Source organism: Eretmochelys imbricata, chromosome 1 (assembly GCF_965152235.1).
Source record: "Eretmochelys imbricata isolate rEreImb1 chromosome 1, rEreImb1.hap1, whole genome shotgun sequence".
Taxonomy (NCBI): domain Eukaryota; kingdom Metazoa; phylum Chordata; order Testudines; family Cheloniidae; genus Eretmochelys; species Eretmochelys imbricata.
The window spans coordinates 9,994,062-10,015,374 of NC_135572.1; the positions used below are offsets into that span (position 1 = coordinate 9,994,062).

General features: G+C 43.3%; 1 protein-coding gene across 1 annotated transcript in view; it reads right to left on the bottom strand.

The window, feature by feature from the left end:
• CLPB (ClpB family mitochondrial disaggregase) overlaps positions 1–21,313 on the bottom strand; it is a 141,851-nt gene that overhangs the window by 46,816 nt on the left and 73,722 nt on the right. The window contains exon 6 of the mRNA XM_077830570.1: positions 12,004–12,101. Within this exon, the coding sequence (XP_077686696.1) occupies positions 12,004–12,101 (98 nt within the window). The remainder of the gene's footprint in view (positions 1–12,003; positions 12,102–21,313) is intronic.

Sequence of the window (21,313 nt, forward strand, 5' to 3'; positions counted from 1 at the left end):
TGGACCTTTGATCAGTCCAGCTGTTTGAAGTCTCTGCGAGGTTATTCACTCCCTCTGGAGCTCAGCTGAGCTAAGCAGGGAAGACGTGGTCACTTGCTAGGCGAACTCGAGAGCTGTGAACAGAGGCCGCTAGCAGGGGAGTGTGGAAAGGGACTGTGAGAGTCTTTCCTTCCAGCGTCAGCACTGTGTGTGATATCAAGATGGCCAGTGATGAAACGGTGGCAGTGACCGGCAATGGATGTGTTATGTTCTCTTTCCTGCCTGATGACATAAGGGATTTCCTGGGCATGAAGTGGAATTTGGTGGCGCTACTGGGAGGAAAAGATTCTTGAACTGGGGGGTGGGGGGCAAGTTGAGACGCTACTAAGAATCAGAGAAGCCGAGGAGTTCCTAGACAACCAGATTCAGGAAATACCAATACCCAGGTTCCAGGCAGAACAGAGCTGTTCACAAAGGAATCAGTGAGAGGGGGAGTCATAGAGGAGGCCTGGAAGTTCATAACCACAATAGGTCAAGGAAGCATTGTGCATGGTTGCAGACAGATGGCCCGTGACCATCAGAGAGAAGAGAAGCAGGAGAAATTCCACACTGCTAGAAGTTTCATATCAGTATCGGGTCCTCAAAGTAGAAATTACGAATGATACCACTTTAGATCCAGCTGGTTCAAGAGAATGGGTAGCTGTATGGGACAGGTATGGATGGATACAACCTATAAGAAAATCAAGCTTACCCACACAGATTTCTCCAGCTGTGCAAGGAAGACAGACAATCCTTGCTGGAGATTCAATACTCAGAAGAATTGAAAGAACATTCTGCAAGGAACAGATGGACAGCAGGATGGCGTACTGCCTGCCTGGAGCCAAGACATGAGATGCTGCTCTAAGCCTGGCTAGGCTTCTGACGTCTATGGGCAAGGAACCATTGGTAATGGTTCATAGTGGCACTAATGACACTGCGTCGCGGGATATCTTGCAGATAGTAGATGACGTCAAGGGACTTGGAAGCATGCTGAAGAAGAAGAATGTCCGAGCAATCTTCTCTGAGATCCTTCCTGTCCCACGAGCACAGAAAAACAGACGGCAGAAGATGCTGAAAGTGAATCACTGGCTAGGTAAGTGATGTAGGGTGGAGAGCTTTGGTTTTGTAGAACATTGGTCCACCTTCTACGGGAAGAGGGGGCTGTATAGTTTGCATGGCCTCCACCTCAGTAGAAAGAGGACCAATCTCCCCAGGGACAGGTTGGCTAGAATAGTCAGGAGGGGGGTTAAACTAATAGCAAAAGGGGAGGTAAAAAGTGGGAAGATATGGACACTCAGCACAAAATTCAAGATGCTGTGAATAAACTTAATCAAGAAACCAAACGACATGAAAAGAAAAAAAAAAATAAATTGCCTCTACCTCAATGTTAGGATCCCGGGTAACAAACAAGAAGAATTCGAATTGCTCATTTATGAGCATAAATTCAATCTAGTTGGTGTTACTGAAACCTGGTGGGATGAGTCGCACAACAGGAATGTTAAAATCAATGTTTCTAACCTATTTAGGAAGGATCGAGTATCCAAAATGGGATGGGGAGGGGCACTCTACCTCAAAATTGGCATTACCTGTTTCTGAGTCACTGATAACTCAGAAGAAAACGGTCTTGAATGCTTATGGATCATACCCTAACAGATCAAGCACAAGATGGGGTATTAGTTGGTGTCTGCTACATACACCAAATCATACAAGGGAACAGGATGACTGGCTCCTTATGCACCTATCTATAATGTGTAAGGGGGAAAAAAACCTGTGTGATCATCGGAAATTTCAATTTGAGTGGCACATGCTGGAGGTCTCATGCTACTTGGAATTTCTAAACATTACAGATGACAATTTCCTAGTTCAAAAAGTGTTGAGCCAACACAAGGGAATTCTATATTAGACCTTGCCCTAACAGACGAAGAGGAACTGACCACAGAACTAAAAGTTAATGGTAGCTTATGTACAAATGATCATGACTTGATCACATTTATAAGGTGTAAGCAGAATAAAGTCCAGAGTAGTAATATATATACTTGGTGCTTTAATAGGGCAAATTTCATAAAGCTGAAAATAATTATGAGCCAAAAAAGCTGGGAGAAAGAATTAAATCAGGAAACTGTGAATGATCACTGGGAATCATTTAAGAACACCTTACTAGATGCACCGAAAACTACAATCCCACAATTGAGGAAAAAGGCTGCACTGGTTACAAAATCAATCTGGTTGAGAGGGAAGGTGAAGACAGCTGTAAAAAAATAAAAATTAAAAAAAAAATTATTTAACGAATGGAATAAAGGTGAAGTTGATAGTAATGAATATAAATAAGAAATTAGGAATTGCAGAAAATTGGTAAAGGAAGCCAAGGGACACAAGGAGAAAGCTATGGCCAGAAGTTAAGGAAATAAGGAGTTCTTTAACTATATTAGGAACAAAAGGAATGCTAACAGTTATACTGGTCCATTACTAGATGGAAATGGTAGAATTATCAGTGATAATGCAGAAAAGGCAGAAGTGTTCAATAAATATTTCTGTTCTGTATTTCAGGGGAAACAGATGATGTAGTCTGTGGCAGATTTAATCTCAGGAAAAGCTTCCTAATCATATCAGCCACACTATCAGAGGCTCGTTCACCTGCACATCTACCAATGTGATATATGCCACCATGTGCCAGCAATGCCCCTCTCCCATGTACATTGGTCAAACTGGCCAGTCGCTACGTAAAAGAATAAATGGACACAAATCAGACATCAAGAATTATAACATTCAAAAACCAGTTGGAGAACACTTCAATCTCTCTGGTCACTCCATTACAGATCTAAAAGTTGCAATTCTTCAACAAAAAAACTTAAAAAACAGACTCCAACGAGAGACTGCTGAATTGGAATTAATTTGCAAACTGGATACAATTAACTTAGGCTTGAATAGAGACTGGGAGTGGATGGGTCATTACACAAAGTAAAACTATTTCCCCATGTTTATTCCCCCCCCCCCCCGCCCCAGTTCCTCAGACGTTCTTGTCAACTGCTGGAAATGGCCCACCTTGATTATCACTACAAAAGTCCCCCCCTCCCCCACCCACCGCTCTCCTGCTGGTAATAGCTCACCTTAAGTGATCACTCTGGTTACAGTGTGTATGGTAACACCCATTGTTTCATGTTCTCTATGTATATAAATCTCCCCACTGTATTTTCCACTGAATGCATCCGATGAAGTGAGCTGTAGCTCACGAAAGCTTATGCTCAAATAAACTTATTAGTCTCTAAGGTGCCACAAGTACTCCTTTTCTTTTTGTGAATACAGACTAACACGGCTGCTACTCTGAAACCTTCCTAACTATGAATCTAGTCATATTATACAATGATGATAAAACACTTTCCATTCCAGCAGTATCTTGGGAGGATATCTTAAACAGCAGCTCCTAAAGTCAGATATTTTAAATCAGCAGGTCCAGATAACTTGCATCCAAGACCTTTAAAAGAGCTGGCTGAGAAGCTCACTGGACTGTTAATACTGATTTTCAATAAGTCTTGGAATACTGGGGAAGTTCCAGAGGACTGAAAGAAAGCTAATGTTATGCCAATATTTAAACAGGGTAAATGGGATGACCCAGGTAATTTTTGGCCTGTCAGTCATCAATCCCAGGCAAGATAATGGAGCAGCTGACATGGGACTCGATTAATAAAGAACAAGAGAACTGTAATGTAATTAATGCAAATCAACATGGTTTATGGAAAATAGATCCTGTCAAAATAACTTAATATCTTTATTTGATGAGATTACAAGTTTGGCTGATAAAGGTAATAGTGTTGACATAATATAGAATCATAGGGCTAGAAGGGACCACAAGGGTCATCTAGTCTAACCCCTTGCCAAGATGAAGGATTTATTGTGTCTAAATGATCCAAGACAGGATGGCTAGCCAGCCTCCTTTCAAAAACTTCCAGTGAAGGAGCTTCCACAACCTCCCTAGGCAATCTGTTCCATTGTCCTACTGTTCTTTCAGTTTTTCCTGAGATTTAATCTAAATCTGCTATGCTGTAGTTTGAACCCATTGCCTCTTTGCTGCCTTCCGTGGTAAGAGAGAAACACTTTTCTCCATCTTTTTTTGGCAGCTTTTCATGTGTTTGAAGACTGCTATTAAGTACTTGAAGACTGTCCCCACTTAATCTCCTCTTTTCCAAACTAAATATACCCGGTTCCTCCAGCCTTTGGTCATATGGCTTGCATTCCATCCCTTTGATCATCTTTGCTGCTCACCTCTGGATCCTTTTCCAGTTTCTCTACATCCTCCCTATACATTGGTGACCACTACTGGACACTGTACTTCAGCTGAGGCCTAGTCGGAGCCAAGTAGAGTGGTACTATCACCTCCCACGACTTGCATGCCATGACTCTGTTAATGCAACCTCAAATTGCATTTGCTTTTTTTGCAACAGCATTGAACTGCTGACTCATGTTGAGGTTGTGATCCACCACAACTCCCAGATCCTTCTCAGCAGTGCTGCTGCCAAGACAGTTATCCCTCATTCTGTATTTGTGAATTTGGTTTTTCTTCCCTACGTGTAGCACCTTTGTTTTTGTTGAATTTCATTTTTTTGTCCCTAGCCCAGTTCTCCAATTTATCAAGATCCTTCTGGATTTTAGTTCTATCCTTCAAAGTGTTGGCAAATCCCTCAGCTTTGCGTCATCTGCAAATTCAATCAGTATGCTATCTATTCCTACACCCAGGTCATTAATAAAAATGTTAAACGAGACCGGACCCCAAAGAGATCCCTGTGGAACCTCACTTGAGACATCCCTCCAACCTGACATCACTCCATTAATAGTTACTCTTTGATTGTGGTTGTTTAATCAATTATGTATCCACTTAATGGTAGTTCCACCAAGCCCACATTTCTCCAGCTTTCTTTTCAGAATGTCATGTGGGACTGTGTCAAAAGCCTTGCTAAAGTCCAGGTATATTATGTCCACTGCATTCCCCTATCCAGCAAACCAGTTACCCTATCAAAGAAGGAAATCAACCTGGTTTGGCATGATTTGTTCTTAGTAAATATATGCTGGCTGCTTGTAATTACCTCTTCATCTTCCAGGTATTTGCAAATTGAATGTTTTATACATTACTCCAGTAGCTTCCCAGATATCGAGGTCAGGCTGACTGGTCTGTAGTTCCCCGGCTCCTCCTTTTTAAAGATGGGCACTATGTTAGCCCTTCTCTAGTCTTCTGGGACCTCTCCTATCATCAACGAGTTTGTACATATTATTGCCAGTGGCTCCTAGATTTCTTCAGCTAATTCCTTCAGTACTCTTGGGTGAACAGCATCTGGATCCGCTGATCTGAATTCATTCAAATTGGTCACACGATCTCTGACGTGTTTTTTATCCCGATTTGCATCCCTTCTCCTTTATTTTCTCTGGTAACTTCAACTAGTCATCCAGTCACATGTTATTTTTTGTGAGAAGACTGAAGCTAAGTAGGCACGAGCAACCCTGCTTTCCTATCATCTTCCGTGCCAGCTCACCTTCAACACTGGGCAGCAGACCACACCGTCCTTGATCTTTCTTTTTTGTCTGACATATTTGAAGAACTCCTTCTGGTTGTCTCTTACATTCCCTGCCAGCTGGAACGCATTCTTTGCCCTGGCTTTCCTGATTCTGTCCCTAGACACTCATGCTATTCCTATGTATACTTTCTCGGTGACATGCCCCTCTTTTCATTTCCTGTATGTATTCCTTTTGGTTTTTAAATAGCTCAAAAGCTCCTTGTGCAGCCACACTGGCCTCCTCTGGCTCTTCTTTTCCTTCCTCTGCAGCGAAATCACTTGATGTTGAGCCTCCAGTATTACATCTTTTAGGAACTGCCCCTTTGACTCCTTTCCAACTTTCTTCATTGTTCTTCAGTCCCCCCTCCACTGCCCTCTCTGATTCTTTGGCACGCTGTGCCCGCAGTACCAAATCCTGACTTCTATCCAGGAAGTCTTCATTTTCTCTGACGCAATGCAGGGTCGATACTTGGGCCTCCAGTCCTTTGACCTTTTCTTCCAGTATGAAGACCAGCTTACACTTCGCACAGACCAAGTCACTTCTCTCCTCTAGGAGAAAGACAAACACAGTGCATCCTGTGCAGGTCATAACAGCTGACCCCTCACTATCCATTTTTTCTACCTTTGAGCAGGAGGTTGGACTAGATGACCTCCCAAGATCCCTTCCAACCCTGATATTCTATTCTAAGAGCCTCCTCGGATAATGTATTTACTGCTCGTACAAGCCTGAAAAGCAGAAACTCTGTGGGCTCTTCCCCAGGCAAACTCCCATACAAATTCCCTCTGTTTACATCTCCTCTCTTCGCTGCTCACTAGGTTCGCAACATACTTAGACTTCTGTAAGGCATTTGATTTGGTACTGCAAAACAAATTGATTAAAAAACGAGAATGACATCAAATTAACATGGCACACATTAAATGGATTAAAAACTGGCTAACTGATAGGTCTCATAATGTAACTGTAATTGGGGAATCATCACTAAGCGGTCCCAAAAGGGTCCCACAGGGATTGGTTCTTGGCCCTATGCTATTTCACATCTTTATCAAGGACCCGGAAGAAAACAAAAATATTACTGATAAAGTTTGCAGATGACACAAAAATTGGGGGTGTGGTAAATAATGAAGCAGACACATCACTGATTCACAGTGATTTAGATTGCTTGGTGAACTGGGTGCAAGCAAAGAATATGCGTTTTAATATGGCTAAATGTAAAAGCATCTATCTGGGAACAAAGAATGTCAGCCACAGTTACCAGATAGGAGACTCTATCCTGGGAAGTAATGACTCTGAAAAAGATGTGGGGGTTGTGGTGGATAATCAGCTGAATATGAGCTCCCAAATGTGACGCTATGGCCAAAGAGCAACTGTGATCCTTGGATGTATAAATGGGAATCTCAAGGAGTAGAGAAGTTATTTTACCTCTGTATTTGGGACTGGTGTGACCGCTGTTGGAATACTGTGTCCAGTTCTGGTGCCCACAGTTCATGAAAGATGTTGATAAATTAGAGAGGGTTCAGAGAAGAGCCACAAGAATAATTAAAGGATTAGAAAACATGCCTTATAGTGATAGATTCAAGGAGCTCAGTCTGTTTAGCTTAACAAAGAGAAGGTTAAGGGGAACTGCGTAGTCTATAAATACCTATGTGGGAAACAAATATTTCATAATGGGCTCTTTAACTTAGCAGAGAAAGGTATAACACGATCCAGTGGCTGGCAGGTGAAGCTACACAAATTCAGACTGGAAATAAGGCATACATTTTTAACAGTGAGAATAGTTAACCATTGGAATAATTTACCAAGAGTCATTGTGCATTCTCCATCTCTGACCATTTTTAAATCAAGACTGGATGTTTTTCTAAAAGGTCTGCTCTAGGAATTATTGTGGGGAAGTTCTCTGGGCTGTGTCATTCAGGAGGTCAGACTAGATGATGACCTTCTGGCCTTAGAATCTATTCATTGTAGGGGTTTTTCTGTTTGTTCTGTTTTTAATTTAACACACTGAAGTCTCAGATTTGGGGGCACAAGCAGAACTCTTGCTCCAAAGGCCTGCAGTGTGGTGGAGCTGATGTCCCAAGAGAGGGTTAGGCTCGTGCCAGTCTCCTGCACCCCAGACTAGTTGGATGAAGTGCAGCACTTCTGCCTTCGAAAACGACTCTTGCCCTCTTAGCCACAAGGATGATGGCAGAGCAATGACTGCAGAGGGTCATGGAGACATTGACACAGCTGATGACGGCAACCTGCCGAAGTTTGGGAGGAAGGACTGAAGTGCTGGGACCTGCCTTCGTTAGTTCTTTGGGTGCGACTCTGTGCTGTGACTCTAAGAGGCACTGCAAAGACCTTGCCCCCCAGGAGGATGTGGGGTTCAAGGGGCCTTAAGCCAACTTTCTGCCCTCCTAATTTTTGGCTGTTCCCGGGCTGGAGAGGCCCCTGGTGTAACTCAGCCCTGGACTTCTCTATGGCTGCAGCACAGCCCTGAAAGTCTGCAGGGCTGTGGGCTGCAACCGGACCCGCAACACCTCCCCATCCCTGGCACACTCCCTACACCAGCACCAGTGAGGGAGTCCTCAGGAGGCAGCCTTATGTCTGTCTCATCGGGGTCTGTGCCAGGGGACTCCTCCTCCAGTCAGAACTGGGGCTTTTAGAGCCACTTTACACTGCTCCAGCCCTTTTATCCATAGAGGGGCTGGAGTGGGGGGTCAGGATCTCACTCTCTGTTTGGTAGCAAGACATAACTTTCACTGATTTTTGACACCAACCATTTTTCTCCCTGTGCACGACTGGGCAAGGCTCCCTACAAAGCAAGTCACAATTGTTCCTTAGTCTGCACTGCTTGCTTCCTTCCTGTGACCCAGAGACCAGTGAACTCCCATGATCAGTGACTGGGGCAGTCAGTAAAAGCCAGGGCTCATGCATAGTGTTACTGCTACAAAGACATTACTGGAGAGAAAATCACAAAGAGAGCCTGACCTTGATTACATTTGACTTTAGCCACCAGTCAAAGTGACACTCCATTACATGGCGTGAAGTGCTATGAATGGGGACTGTTTTCCCCCTCCGATAACTGATCTCTAGTTCTTCTGATTAAACTTTGATAGAACATCATTGCCATATAAGTGGATTACACCAGCGTTACGTGTTCTGAAAGAGAGGTAGGGACTGATACCCTGCTCTTCTTGTGCTAGGCAGGAGGTAACAAAGCTCCTAGGTTCACCTGGGCTAAGAGGTTCTTGTGAGATAGTGCCAAACGTAAAGGAGGAGAACCCATCTTTTTAATAAGAGACGCACTGTATTAGCTTTGTCAGACCTCACCTTGAGATAGCAATCCCTGGCTCCCAGTTGCTAATACGAGCCTGGTAATTGTGATCACTGGCTTTTATTATTCTTTATCCAGTATGGCACCCCTCCCAGCCATGATTTCATTTACGGGAAAATATTCAAAGAACAGAGGTTCAAAAGCACAGCTGCTAGTGAGGCTGAATGTCTGCAGAGAACCTGGCCATGTGTAGGACGCAACCTCTTTTACATTACAGGAAAAGGAATTTAAAAGATTAAATAAACTAGGATTATATATTTGTTTTCAGCTGGAAAACGTGTCAGGGATACAAACTAAGCTATTTAAGTAATGCCAGTCTTTAGAGATTTTGGGTGGCAGTTCATTCACATCAAGGGCCAAATCTATCCCTGGAGTAACTCGATTTGTTACAGTAAGGATTACTTTGGCTCAAGATCTTTGCTTCTTATGAGGTTATTGGGATCCTGCTCTACCTTTGACTGTGCAACTCCATGGATGGATGATCTGCATAGTATGGATGTCCAAAACAGGAAGGGCATGCCCTAAAAGGAAGCCAGCAGGAACGCGGGGGCCTCGTGGTTTAAGAAGATGTCTGAGATCCAGGAGATCTACGTTCTAGTTCTGGCTGTGACAGGGATGTACAGCTTTAGGCAAGCCTGAAGTCACCAGATCTATCGGTCTGTACTGGCTTTCCTACTGGCAGTCTCTGCAGCAAGGTCAAAAACAGAACTGGCCCAGAGACTAACTCAGAGTTGAGGCACACCATCAAGCTAATGCTGGGGAAGATGTCTTCGTTTCCCCTACTTTGGGGACAAATAAAAGGACTTCAGTATTCAGGGCTGTTAATCTGCCACCTTTCACCAGCAATAAAAGTCACACAAGACAAGAACCTGGCCTCTTTACCACCTATTTACCTACTTTGGCCTATCCCTTTGCTCCTAGCTCTGTCTGTTTGGCAACACATTCAGGTTTAATTTAGCATTGTGAATCAGCTTATCTATACACACAAAAAGATTCTTATAACACAGTAAAAGCATGCACAGAATTCTTTTTAAAAACAAATTTAAAAATACATATGAAAACTCCTTGTTACTCTGTCACCAGGATATGTAAATAAAATATATGTGATATGTCTATCTGGTGAACAGTCCTGCCAATTCATTCTCCAGCTGTGATTAAAATGAGAAATACATTCTCAAAGACTCTCAGTGGAATGCAGGTGCAGGAGTGGGAATGCAACCCTGCTACCACCACATCCCCCTCAGCAGAATATTCATCACAAACCAGCTGCACCGACTTATGTTTTATATACACCCTGCATCATTTTCATCAGCAACATGCACATATATTTATCTCCTCTCCCTCCTCCAGCTACTCACTCCCTGACACTGGACTCCAGAGGCCATTTAACCAAGAGATGATTTTTTTCTCCTCTCACTGATTTAAGAATTTTGTGCTCAACATTTCTGTTTTAAAACTTTTAAAGAGCCGTCCTGACTGTTACAACTCACTCCAATATGAGATATGAGAACCATCAGCTAATATGAGAACCATCAGCTCAATGGAGAAATGCCACATTCAAGATCTTCCTTCTTGTAACAGCAGTGCATAGTATAAGAGGATGCGGCATTAGTCTAGTAGTTAGAGCAGGGGACTAGTAGCCAGGAGACCTGGCTTCTACTGTTAGCTCCACCAAAGACTTCCTGTGTGACCTTGGCTCTAGGTTTGACCTTGGACAGTAAATGTGTTTTTGCTTTGTCTACATTAGATGCTAGGCTTTGCTTAAAACCATGTAATTAGCAGGCTGGCTAACACAATTTAACACACCTCTCATTTTCACAGCCTAGACAAGTTTTTAGGCCCACATTTTCAAGATGGCAAATTCAATGTCTAAAGCTGGGTAACCAAAAATGGAGGCACCCCAAAGTAGAGGCCACTTTTGAAAACATGGGCCTTAATCTGTATGGACCTCAGCTTCCCCATCTGTAAAATGGGGACACTGATCCTTACCCACTTCAAAGGGGGCTTGTTAGGCTTAATGCACTGCGTGACTTGAGATTCTTAGAAGAACGGCACTCCAGAAGGGCAAATCATTATTACTACTTCATAATGATGTCATTACTATTTTAATAAATGTACCTAATAACTTTAAATGCTGTTTAGAACCGGTGTCAGTTCTCCCTATCTAATGACCAGGAGCTTTATCATTACAAGGAAGAGAAGAAGGATGATCTAGTGGTTAAGGCTAACTTGGGAGATCCAAGTTTAATCCTCTGCTCTGCCAGACTCATCTGTGTGACCTTGGGTAAGTCACTTAGCCTCTCTGTGCCTCCGTTCCCCAGATATGAAATGGAGACAATGGCACTGCAAGCTTCCCCCACTCCAGGCCTATTCACTCCCTGGGCTCTTTACTGCAACTGCTGATGACAATTACTGCAACTGTGTTTTTTCCCTCCCTTTGACAAACACGTCCTTGTGCAGTACGTATGACTCCATTGTATCGAGGGAGACAATGAGTCTGGGAGAGGTTAGGTGAATGGTCCGAGGCCAGTCCAGAAGTTAGGATTGGTGCTCAGGAGTTCCCGGATCCCAGTTCTGAGACTCAACCGCTAGGTGAGACCTCACACAAGGATCTGTCTTGAACTCAAAAACCTCAGGTGTTTCAAAAGAGAAGATGGAGATAGCAATCTGATTTTACCATACTCTGCCTAGAGGCTACTGGGATAAGCAGACAACAGGTGATCTTATTTGTGGTATGCATCTCAATGATAAGCCACAAAAAGCAATACAAGAGGCAGAACAGGTGGCCATAGATATATCTGAAGATAATTCTAACACTTTTAAGTTATACATCATATAACTTTAAATCATTTCTGAAGATACTCTGCATGTCGTTCCAGAGACATTGAAAGGATCAGAGATGTAACCATGCTAAGGTATCCTTCCAGAAGGTGTAGGAGCTGAAACAGGCTCCTTCGGTTGAAACCTGAAAAGGAAATAGAACAGGAGTACTTGTGGCACCTTAGAGACTAACAAATTTATTAGTCTCTAAGGTGCCACAAGTCCTGTTCTTTTTGCGGATACAGACTAACACGGCTGCTACTCTGAAACCTGTAAAGGAAATAGTAAGTCACCTGAATCAGACTCACCTTTGTTTCTGATGCTTTCAGAAGTTTCATGACCTCCCCGTCACGGGCGTAATCTAGTGGTGTGTGCCCCATTTCATTCCTCTGCAGGGGGCTGGCACCTGATCATAGGGGGAAAAGGAGGGATCAGAGTTCAAACATGGGGCAGAATAAACATGAAGCACGACTTGTGACCCCTACGCTCCCCAGTGTCCTCTTCTAACCTTTGCTCTGAGGGCTATTCAGATCAGAGAGGGACAATGTACAACCAGCACATGTAAGGACGTCAGGGGAACAACAAAAGGAGAGAGTCACTTAACAATCGGCTTGGCAGGGAAAGGCTGTTGTGATGATGAAAGCACATGGAGTGCCTGAAACAAAACACAGCTTCATAAAAGCACCAGCTACTGGGCCTATGGCAGCTCCATGGAACTACTGCAGTTTCAATTGGATATGGTATTCTTCTTCACTGCCTGGTCTGAACTGTTGTCTAGGATTGCTGTGGCCTGTTAAACAGCTGCTGCCTTCTGCCACAGAATTGGCTGCATTTCAGCAGTGGTTCTTCTTCATCTGGACAACTCATCTCTTTGGGAGTTAAAAAACAGCCAGAGAGACTCCAATAGGCACCCGCATGAGAGAAGTTCTACACACCATTTCCTAACACTGAGAAAGCTTCCCACCACCCCATCACCATCCAAACCACACTGCACTAGGGACGGCAAAAAGGTCAAATCAGCTGATCCCTGGTGCCTTGGCGGCATGTAGGGCAAAATATGGTCCACTAGCTATGATGGTCCAAGATTAGGATTGGTAGATGTAATAAGGATGTCTAAGGAAGTAGTCAAGGATACAAGCATCAGAGACCTCAATGGATGAGGCACAGGGTGTTTCACGATATACTTGCAAAGGCAGAGATATATCTCAATGCCACATACCACATGTATTGCAGCCTGCTTTCTCCAACCAGAAAATGAGGGCTATGAAAATGTCCATTCTGCCTGTAACTCAAAGCTCTGAGGCTCTACCCAGCAAGCTTGAATGAACTAGCCAGTCAATATCTTCTGAAGTGAGAGTGGTCTGTGAAAGCCTGAGAAGCAGAGACGTTCTGTGGATAAGGCACAGAGGGCTTGGAGCCAGGGATTCCAGGGTTCTACTCAGTGGCTCTGACAACGACTCATTCTCTGTTTGCCCATCTGTAAAATGGGGATAACATTTACAGGGGTACCTGGAAGGGGTAGACAGTAAATAACTGTACAGTGCTAAGAAAAAATGCAAAGCACCAAAGCAGTATTATGCCATCCCCTCAACTAGACCAAGCTTTTATAAACATTGCACTTCTTTCCTTCCCGCTAGTCTACATGGGTTATTTGGAAGAGCAAACTCAGAAACGAGCACTCGGTTGCTTCAATTAACATATACTGATGAGGCTATATTTTTGCCTCTACAATGTAGTCTGCCGCACAAAGCAATCCTATTAAACTGAAGATCTGTCGCTGAGAGGGCTCTTTGCTATCACGAACTGAAGAGATTAGCCATTTTTAAGCGCTGGCATCGGGGATCTATATTTGCTTACAGAATGAAAAATGTGCTCCATAAACATTCGACACAGAGTAATTTCTATTGCAAGCCTTGTCATCGCAAATAAAGACTATGACTGGGACAGGTGAGATTGTATACTGCCTGGGCTGGCCACTCAATATCTTTTAAAGAGACAGTGGCCCCAAAATGCACCTGCAGCCCTGACATTTTTAAAAACATCTTCAGTTTGTGCTAGTTTGGCTAGGGAGTGGGGAAAAGTTTTATGGGCTCTCCAAATGAAGATATCCTGGAGGCCAGGTCTGCTTTCATTTCAGGAGGGCTGAGGGTTTCTTTTTGCCTTGGATCTATCAATAATGGCTATCCAATATTGGCCTAATCCCCCTGTTAATGGCTTTGACGACTTGACTAATTGCCGCAATAATTGACAGAACCTGACTCATACAACTGGTCGATTTCACCTCAATAAAATATTACACTTTAATAAATAACAGTGTCACTCCGTTTGCTAATAGAACACAAAAGTGGCTACTAGTTCATAAGGGCCCTGGCCTGACCTTCCTTCGCCCTCCCCTTCCCCCTTTTGCCCCCCTCCCTCCCCACACGCCAGGCAGCTGGTCCAGAGAGCAGAGCCTTTTGGACAGAGCAGTCTTGGCAATCTATTGTGTGCACACTGAGAGGGCTCCAACCTTTAGATCCTTAATAGTAGGCAATTTGTCACCTCCCACTAGCTGTCTCTAGCTGGGGATCAACACCTGGGCAACACCCCAGGCTGTTCAAGGCACCCACCTCCCTCTTCCCCCCCGTTCATATTAGTAGGCTCTAGCTTATAATATTTGATAAATAGCATGCTAGTTCACTTCTAGCGTCAGTGGAGCAATGAGGCACTGGAGCAGCTGCATAAGGTCACTCATTGGGGAAATATGTTTCTGTCAGTGGTATTGAAAAAAGTTTAGTGGAGTGACAGGTCTCAATTTTTCAAATTTTATTAACTCCATCCGCTTAACAATTTGTCTTGAATTCCTTCAGATTCCAGATAACTGTCAATAGGGCTCAGGATGGGTGGGTACTGGCACCGCGGAGAATTATGCTGTTTCATTTGGTGGCAAGTTTTGAATAATTCCTAGTGGGGGGAAAAACACCACATGAAAAGGACAATCCTAGGCACAGAATGTAGGAGAGACTGAAGCTTTCCCAAGCCTCCTGCGAAGATGGGGGTGGGCAGGGGCCAGGGCAGATAAGGATCCTTAGTGGTGGTTTTATCATGACTTTCTTGTCTAAGTTACAAGCTGCTGAGATGGGACCCAGCAACATGCCTGAGCATAGGTACCAATGCCTGGGGTCCATTCCCAGCTCTGCCAGATGCCAGACTTGGGGCAAGTCATTTCTGTTCCTCTCTCAATACCTCAGTTTCTTCTGTACAATGGGGATAATACTTCAGCACTTCACAGTGGTATTATGAGGGGTCAAACAACACTGATGGGGCTATATGTACATCAGTAGGTAATTACTTTTCTCCCAGAGGTGGACAGAGGAGAATAAATTGCATTAGTTGGAACTTGGCACACAGTATAATCGGATGTTCTGCAAACTACCACACAGACTGCAGTTCTACCAATGTACCTAGTCCAGACCTCCTCTCACTGTTCTAGTCCTGACCCTCTCTTTTGCAGATCACCCTTCTTTGGTGTCCGTGACACGGACAAAGTATCTGTTGGGAATCATCATAAGACCATCCCTGTCCTGGCGCTGTCACTGAGAGCTACTGCTTGCAAAGAAGCCTGAGCAGAATAATTAAAATTCAGGTGAGTCACCCAAATGAGACACCCACCATCCGACACTAGCCCTCCTTTCCTTTGTCCATGGACCGACTGAAGGCACCACAGGAGGATAATGATAACTACAGTAACCCACACATCTGTCAGCAGAGCCTCTGTGGTACAAACAGAACAATCATCTTCACCAGCTGGCAAAGGCTTTTAATTTTCACTTGTATAACGTAAACTCCAAGGTATAAACCAGCCAGACAGAAGCAGAGTCTCTCATTTCACAGTCAGGGCTTCCCGCTATAGTGCAGGTGAGGAGAAAGCACAAGAAGCTCTTGTCTGCCCGTGCCACTGCTCTGGGATTGGCCAGAATCTCCTTGGGGAGAGAAGTCCCTACTCCTGAGGATTGCTCCACAGCACTAGCTGTCCGAAATCAGGCAGGGAGAGGTAGCTTCACCGTGAATGGCTAGGCACGCCGCAAGGAGCACACTGCCCCCTCTCTGTGCGGCTGGTGCAGCTCACAGTCTGGTGTGTGCTGCCGGGTGGCTTTCTAGCTGAATTCCTCCTAGGGACCCAACCCACAGCACGGCTTGCAGGCAATTCTGCCCTAAGAGAGCAAGGTTTTGCAGGGTCAGGTCCACGGTTTCTCTAGGGCAAACGCAGTTCTCTTATTTAAACAAAAGATAATGCCACCCAGAACTGGGGGAAACCTAAACCTGTAACGATGTATGCTGTTGGGGATGCCCAAGAAAGACACACTGAATGGCAACACCTCTTCCTGGACCCACAGCAGACCTGACAGACACTGAAACTAATTACATGCACTGCCCACACACTCAGGTGTGCTAAAAGCATTTGCCACTAGTTACGTCTCTCCAAGGCCTTGTTTCGAGCACCAAAATAGCCAAGAATTCACCAGGAGATAGCAGCCCATATTACTTGCTGGGGATTACACGATGTCATCAGCCATCAGCTTTGACAAGCAGTGACATTATTATTGCTCTACATGGCTAGTTAAAGTAATATACAAAGACTTCTGTCCTCCCGAGTCCTCGGTGATTGAATTAGCATGATCACCCTTTTTCCAGTAAAATAAACCTGTTTTTAAATCAATAAGGCAAAAATATTTCACAGGTAGCTTTTAACGTACAGTATTAACATTAAACAGCTTTTGCTGCCTTAAAGTAGCCACTGCAGACCCGTAATCCTATCAAATTTGGGGTGTTTTGGGTTTTTTTGAAAGATAAAAAGAACACAGCATGGCCAGATCCTCAGCTGGAGGATTTACTCATTTACTTATTCCTGCTAAGAGTCTGGCCTTCTTCCTTCAAACGATGCTTCCCAGCAGCTTGGATTTCACTGGGCGCCCCCCTGCCCCCAGAGATGTTCAAATCCCATCAAGGGAAGACATGGGGTAAAATTTTCAAGAGTGATTTGGGACCGGTAGGAACATTTGAATATTACACCCTAGATCTTTTAGAACCCATCCCTGCTTGTCCTTCACTTAGGCAAAACTCCCGTTAATTTCCATGGATATTTTTCCCCAGTTAGGATTCACAGGATTGACCCCTGTCAGTGTATTTACATATCAAGGCAAATTCTGCCCTCAGCTGCACCCAGGAAAACACCAACTTCCATGGGATTAGACACGAACATGAATGTGGCCCAAAGACCAGTGCCGTCTCTCCCTTACACCTCGTTTTGGTTTCTTCATAAACCAGTTCCAAACCCACATTTTGATTTGACAATAAGGGCTTAACCCCCAGCTGTTACTCAAAGGTAAATCTCCCACTGAAGTCAGTGGGAGCTCATCAGGTAAGGGATGAAGGAGAAAGCCCCAAGTCTCTGACATGATTTATACAGGGCCTCATGTCAGGGTGTGAGATAAACCCTGACATTTCTCTTAAAGCATCTTTTCAAAGACCCTTCCAATGAAGCATGAATCAGAGAAGGCAGAAATACTGGACGTGAACCACTGGCTGCACGACCAGCATAAAGCTGAATATTTTGGTTTTGTGGTGCATTAGGCCATATTTCAGTTGGCGAGGGTCATATATAAACAGGAAGGCCTGAATCTCACAGGTAGAGGACGCAATTTCTCAGCTGGAGACTAGCTGGAGCAGTCAGGAAGGCATCAATCTAGAAATGCAAGGGGAGGATGCTAAGAAGGCAAATGTGGTACAAACTTAAACTCAGCCATGTCATTAAAAAATTGAATCAATGCAACAAAGAATGCAAAAAGAATTTTTTCAATGATTTATATATACCAGTGCCAGGAGTCTGGGTAGCGAGCAAGAGGAATTAGAAATTCTCATTGATGGGAAGAAATTTGATATAATTGGCCATTGTAAAATCTGGTGGGACAATCTGCATGATTCAAATGTTATAATCATTGGTTATAATCTGTTCAGGGAGGACAGAGTGGGTAAAAGGGGAATTGTGGCACTCAACATTAAGACATTAATACCTGTTTTGGAGTTATTGATAACTCAGAAGTGCAGTGTGCTGAATACATATGGATCAATGAGCTAAGAAGGGAGGGAGTACCGCTGGGGGTCTGTTTCAGGAGTACTGAATCAAACCATGATGAGTTACTCCTTCTATACTTGTTTGTTTTGTGTGAAAAATCAACATGTGTAGTTATGAGGGACTTTAATTTGGGAGACACATGCTGGAGGTCTCAGGCAGCCACAAGTAACACATCATTAGAGCTTCTAGGAATTATAGATGATAACCTTCTAATGCAAAAAGGTATTGCACCAAACACAAAATAACTCTGTTTTAGACCTTATTATGATGGATAAAGATGAATTAATCACTGGACTGGAAGTTGGCGGTTGCCTAGGGACCAGTGATCATGATGTGATTACATTCCACACTGGGCTAACAGAGGACAGGCCCAACCAGCAATACATGCATGCTTTGTGTTTCAAAAGGGCTAATTTCCTGCAATTAAAAAAGCTGACGAAATTCGTGAGCAAAATTGATTGGGAGGAAAAAATTAGACAGAAAATTTTTAAATGAAATTTGGGAGTTCTTTAAGAAGAGATATTAACTGACCAAAAAGCCAAGATTACACAATCAAGAAAGAAGACAACTTTGTCTAAAAGCCCATCCTGGTTCAGTGGTGAAGAAAAAACAGCAATTAGAAACACAAAAGCAACATATAACAAATGGAAAGCGGGGGAAATCGATAGCAAGTGATATAAATTAGAAGTTAAGAAGAGGAGAAAACTGATAAAGGAAGCTCAAGCCATCACGGAAAAATCCATGGCTGGGAGGGCTAAGGATAACAGAAAGGAGTTTTCTTTAAGTATATTAGGAATAGCTGAAATCCAAGCAATGATATCGGATAATCACTAGATAGATAAGGCAAAACTGTTAATAATGATGCAGAAAAGGCAGAAATGTTCAATAAATACTTTCCCTCTATATTTGGAAAGAAGCGGGATGATGTACTTGTATGACAAAAAGATAATGAAGTACCTTCCAGTCCATGAGTAACTGAGGAAGATGTTAAACAACATCTACTAGGGATAGACATTTTAAAATCACCAGGCTCAGATAACTTGCACCCAGGAGTCCTAAAAGAGCTGGTTGAGGAGATCTCTGATCTACTGATGTTAACTTTTAATAAACTGTAGAATATCAGGGAAATTCCAGAAGGCTGAAAGAGTGCTAATGTTGTGCCAATGTTTAAAAATGGCAAGTCGGATGACCAGGATAACTATAGGCAGGTTAACACAAGAACATAAGAATGGCCATGCTGAATCAAACCAATGGTCCATCTAGCCCAGTATCCTGTCTTCTGACAGTGGCCAGTGCCAGATGCTTCAGAGAGAGTTAACAAAATAGGGCCATACATCAAGTGATCCATCCCATTGTCCATTCCCAGCTTCGAGCACTCAGAAGCTTTGGGACACCACAGAGCATGGGGTTGTATCCCTGACCATCTTATCTAATAGCCACTGAAGGACCTATCCTCCATGAACGTACCTAGTTCTTTTCTGAACCCTGTTATACTTTTGGCCTTCACAACATCCCCTGGCAATGAGTTCCACGGGTTAACTGTGCACTGTGTGAAGAAGTACTTCCTTATGTTTGTTTTAAATCTGTTGCCTATTCATTTCACTGGGTAACCCCTGATTCTTGTGTCACGTGAAGGGGTAAATAACCCTCCCTTCTTCACTGTCTCCACACCAGTCACGATTTTACAGACCTCGATTATATCCCCCCTCAGTCGTCTCTTCTCCAAGCTGAACAGTCCCAGTCTTTTTAATATCTCCTCACGCGGAAGCTGTTCCATACCCTTGAGCATTTTTGTTGCAGTTCCCTGCACCTTTTCCAATTCTAATACACTTGTTTTGAGATGGCGCCACCAGAACTGCACGAAGTGTTCAAGATGTGGGCGTATGATGGGCGTATATAGCAGCATTATGGTATTTTCTGTCTTATTGTCTATCCCTTTCCTAATAGCTCCTAACCATTCGCTTTTTTGGCTGCTGCCGCACGTTCAGCAGATGTTTTCTAAGAACGATCCATGATGGCTCCAAGACCTCTTTCTTGAGTGGCAACAGCTATTTTCAACCCCCTCAGTTTGTATGTATAGATGGGATCATGTTTGTCCATGTGCACTTCTTTGCATTTATCAACACTGAATTTTATCTGCCATTTTGTTACACAGTCACCCAGTTTTGTGAGATCCCTTTGTAACTCTTTGCAGTCAGCTTTGGACTTAACTATCTTGAGTCATTTTGCATTGTCTGCAAATTTTAATACCTTACTGTTTACCCCCCTTTTCCAGATCATTTATGAATATGTTGAACAGCACTGGTCCCAGAACAGATCCCAGATCTATTTACCTCTCTCCATTTGTGAAAACTGACCATTTATTCCTACCCTCTGTTTCCTATCTTTTAATGGGTTACTGATCAACGAGAGGACCTTCCCTCTTATCCTATGATTTTTTACTTTTCTTCAGAGTCTTTGGTGAGGAACCTTATCAAAGGCTTTCTGAAAGTTCAAGTACATTATATCCACTGGATCACCCGTGTCCACATGTTTGCTGAACCCCTCAAAGAATTCTAATAGAGTGGTGAGGCATGATTTCCCTTTACAAAAGCCATGTTGACTCTTCCCCAACATATCATGTTCATCTACATATCTGATAATTCTGTTCTTTACTACAGTTTCAACCAATCTGACTGGTACTGAAGTTAGGGTTACTAGCTTGCAATTGCCAGGATCACCTCCAAAGCATTTTTTAAAAGCCAGCATCACATGTACTATCCTCCAGTCATCTGATACAGAGGCTGATTCAGCAATAGTTTACATATCACAGTTAGTAGTTCTGCAGTTTCATATTTGAGTTCCTTCAGAACTCTTGGGTGAATACCATCTGGTCCTGGTGACTCACTACTGTTTAATTTATCAATTTGTTCCAAAACCTCCTCTAACAACCTCCTCAATCTGGGACAGTTCCTCAGATTTATCACCTAAAAAGAATGGCTCAGGTTTGGGAATCTCCCTCAAATCCTCTGCAATGAAGACCAATGCAAAGAATTAATTTAGCTACTGTGCAACAGCCTTGTCTTCCTTGAGTGCTCCTTTAGCACCTTGATTGTCCTGTGGCTCCACTGATTGTTTGCCAGGCTTCTTGCTTCTGATGTACTTTAAAAAATTGTTGTTAGTTTTTGAGACTCCTGCTAGTTGCTCTTCAAATTCTTTTTTGGCCTACCTAATAATACTTTTACATTTGACTTGCCAGAGTTTACGCTGTTTTCTACTTTTCTCAATAGGATTTGACTTCCAATTTTTAAAGGATATCTTTTTGTCTCTAACTGCCTTTTTTACGCTGTTGTTTGTCCATGGTGGAGTTTTTTTGGTCCTCTTACTGTTTTTTTTTTAATTTTTATTAGGGGATGCATATAGTTTGAGCTTCTATTATGCTGTTTTAAAAAGTTTCCATGCAGCTTGCAGGCATTTCACTCTTGTGATTGTTCCTTTTAATTTCCATCTAACTAGCTTCCTAA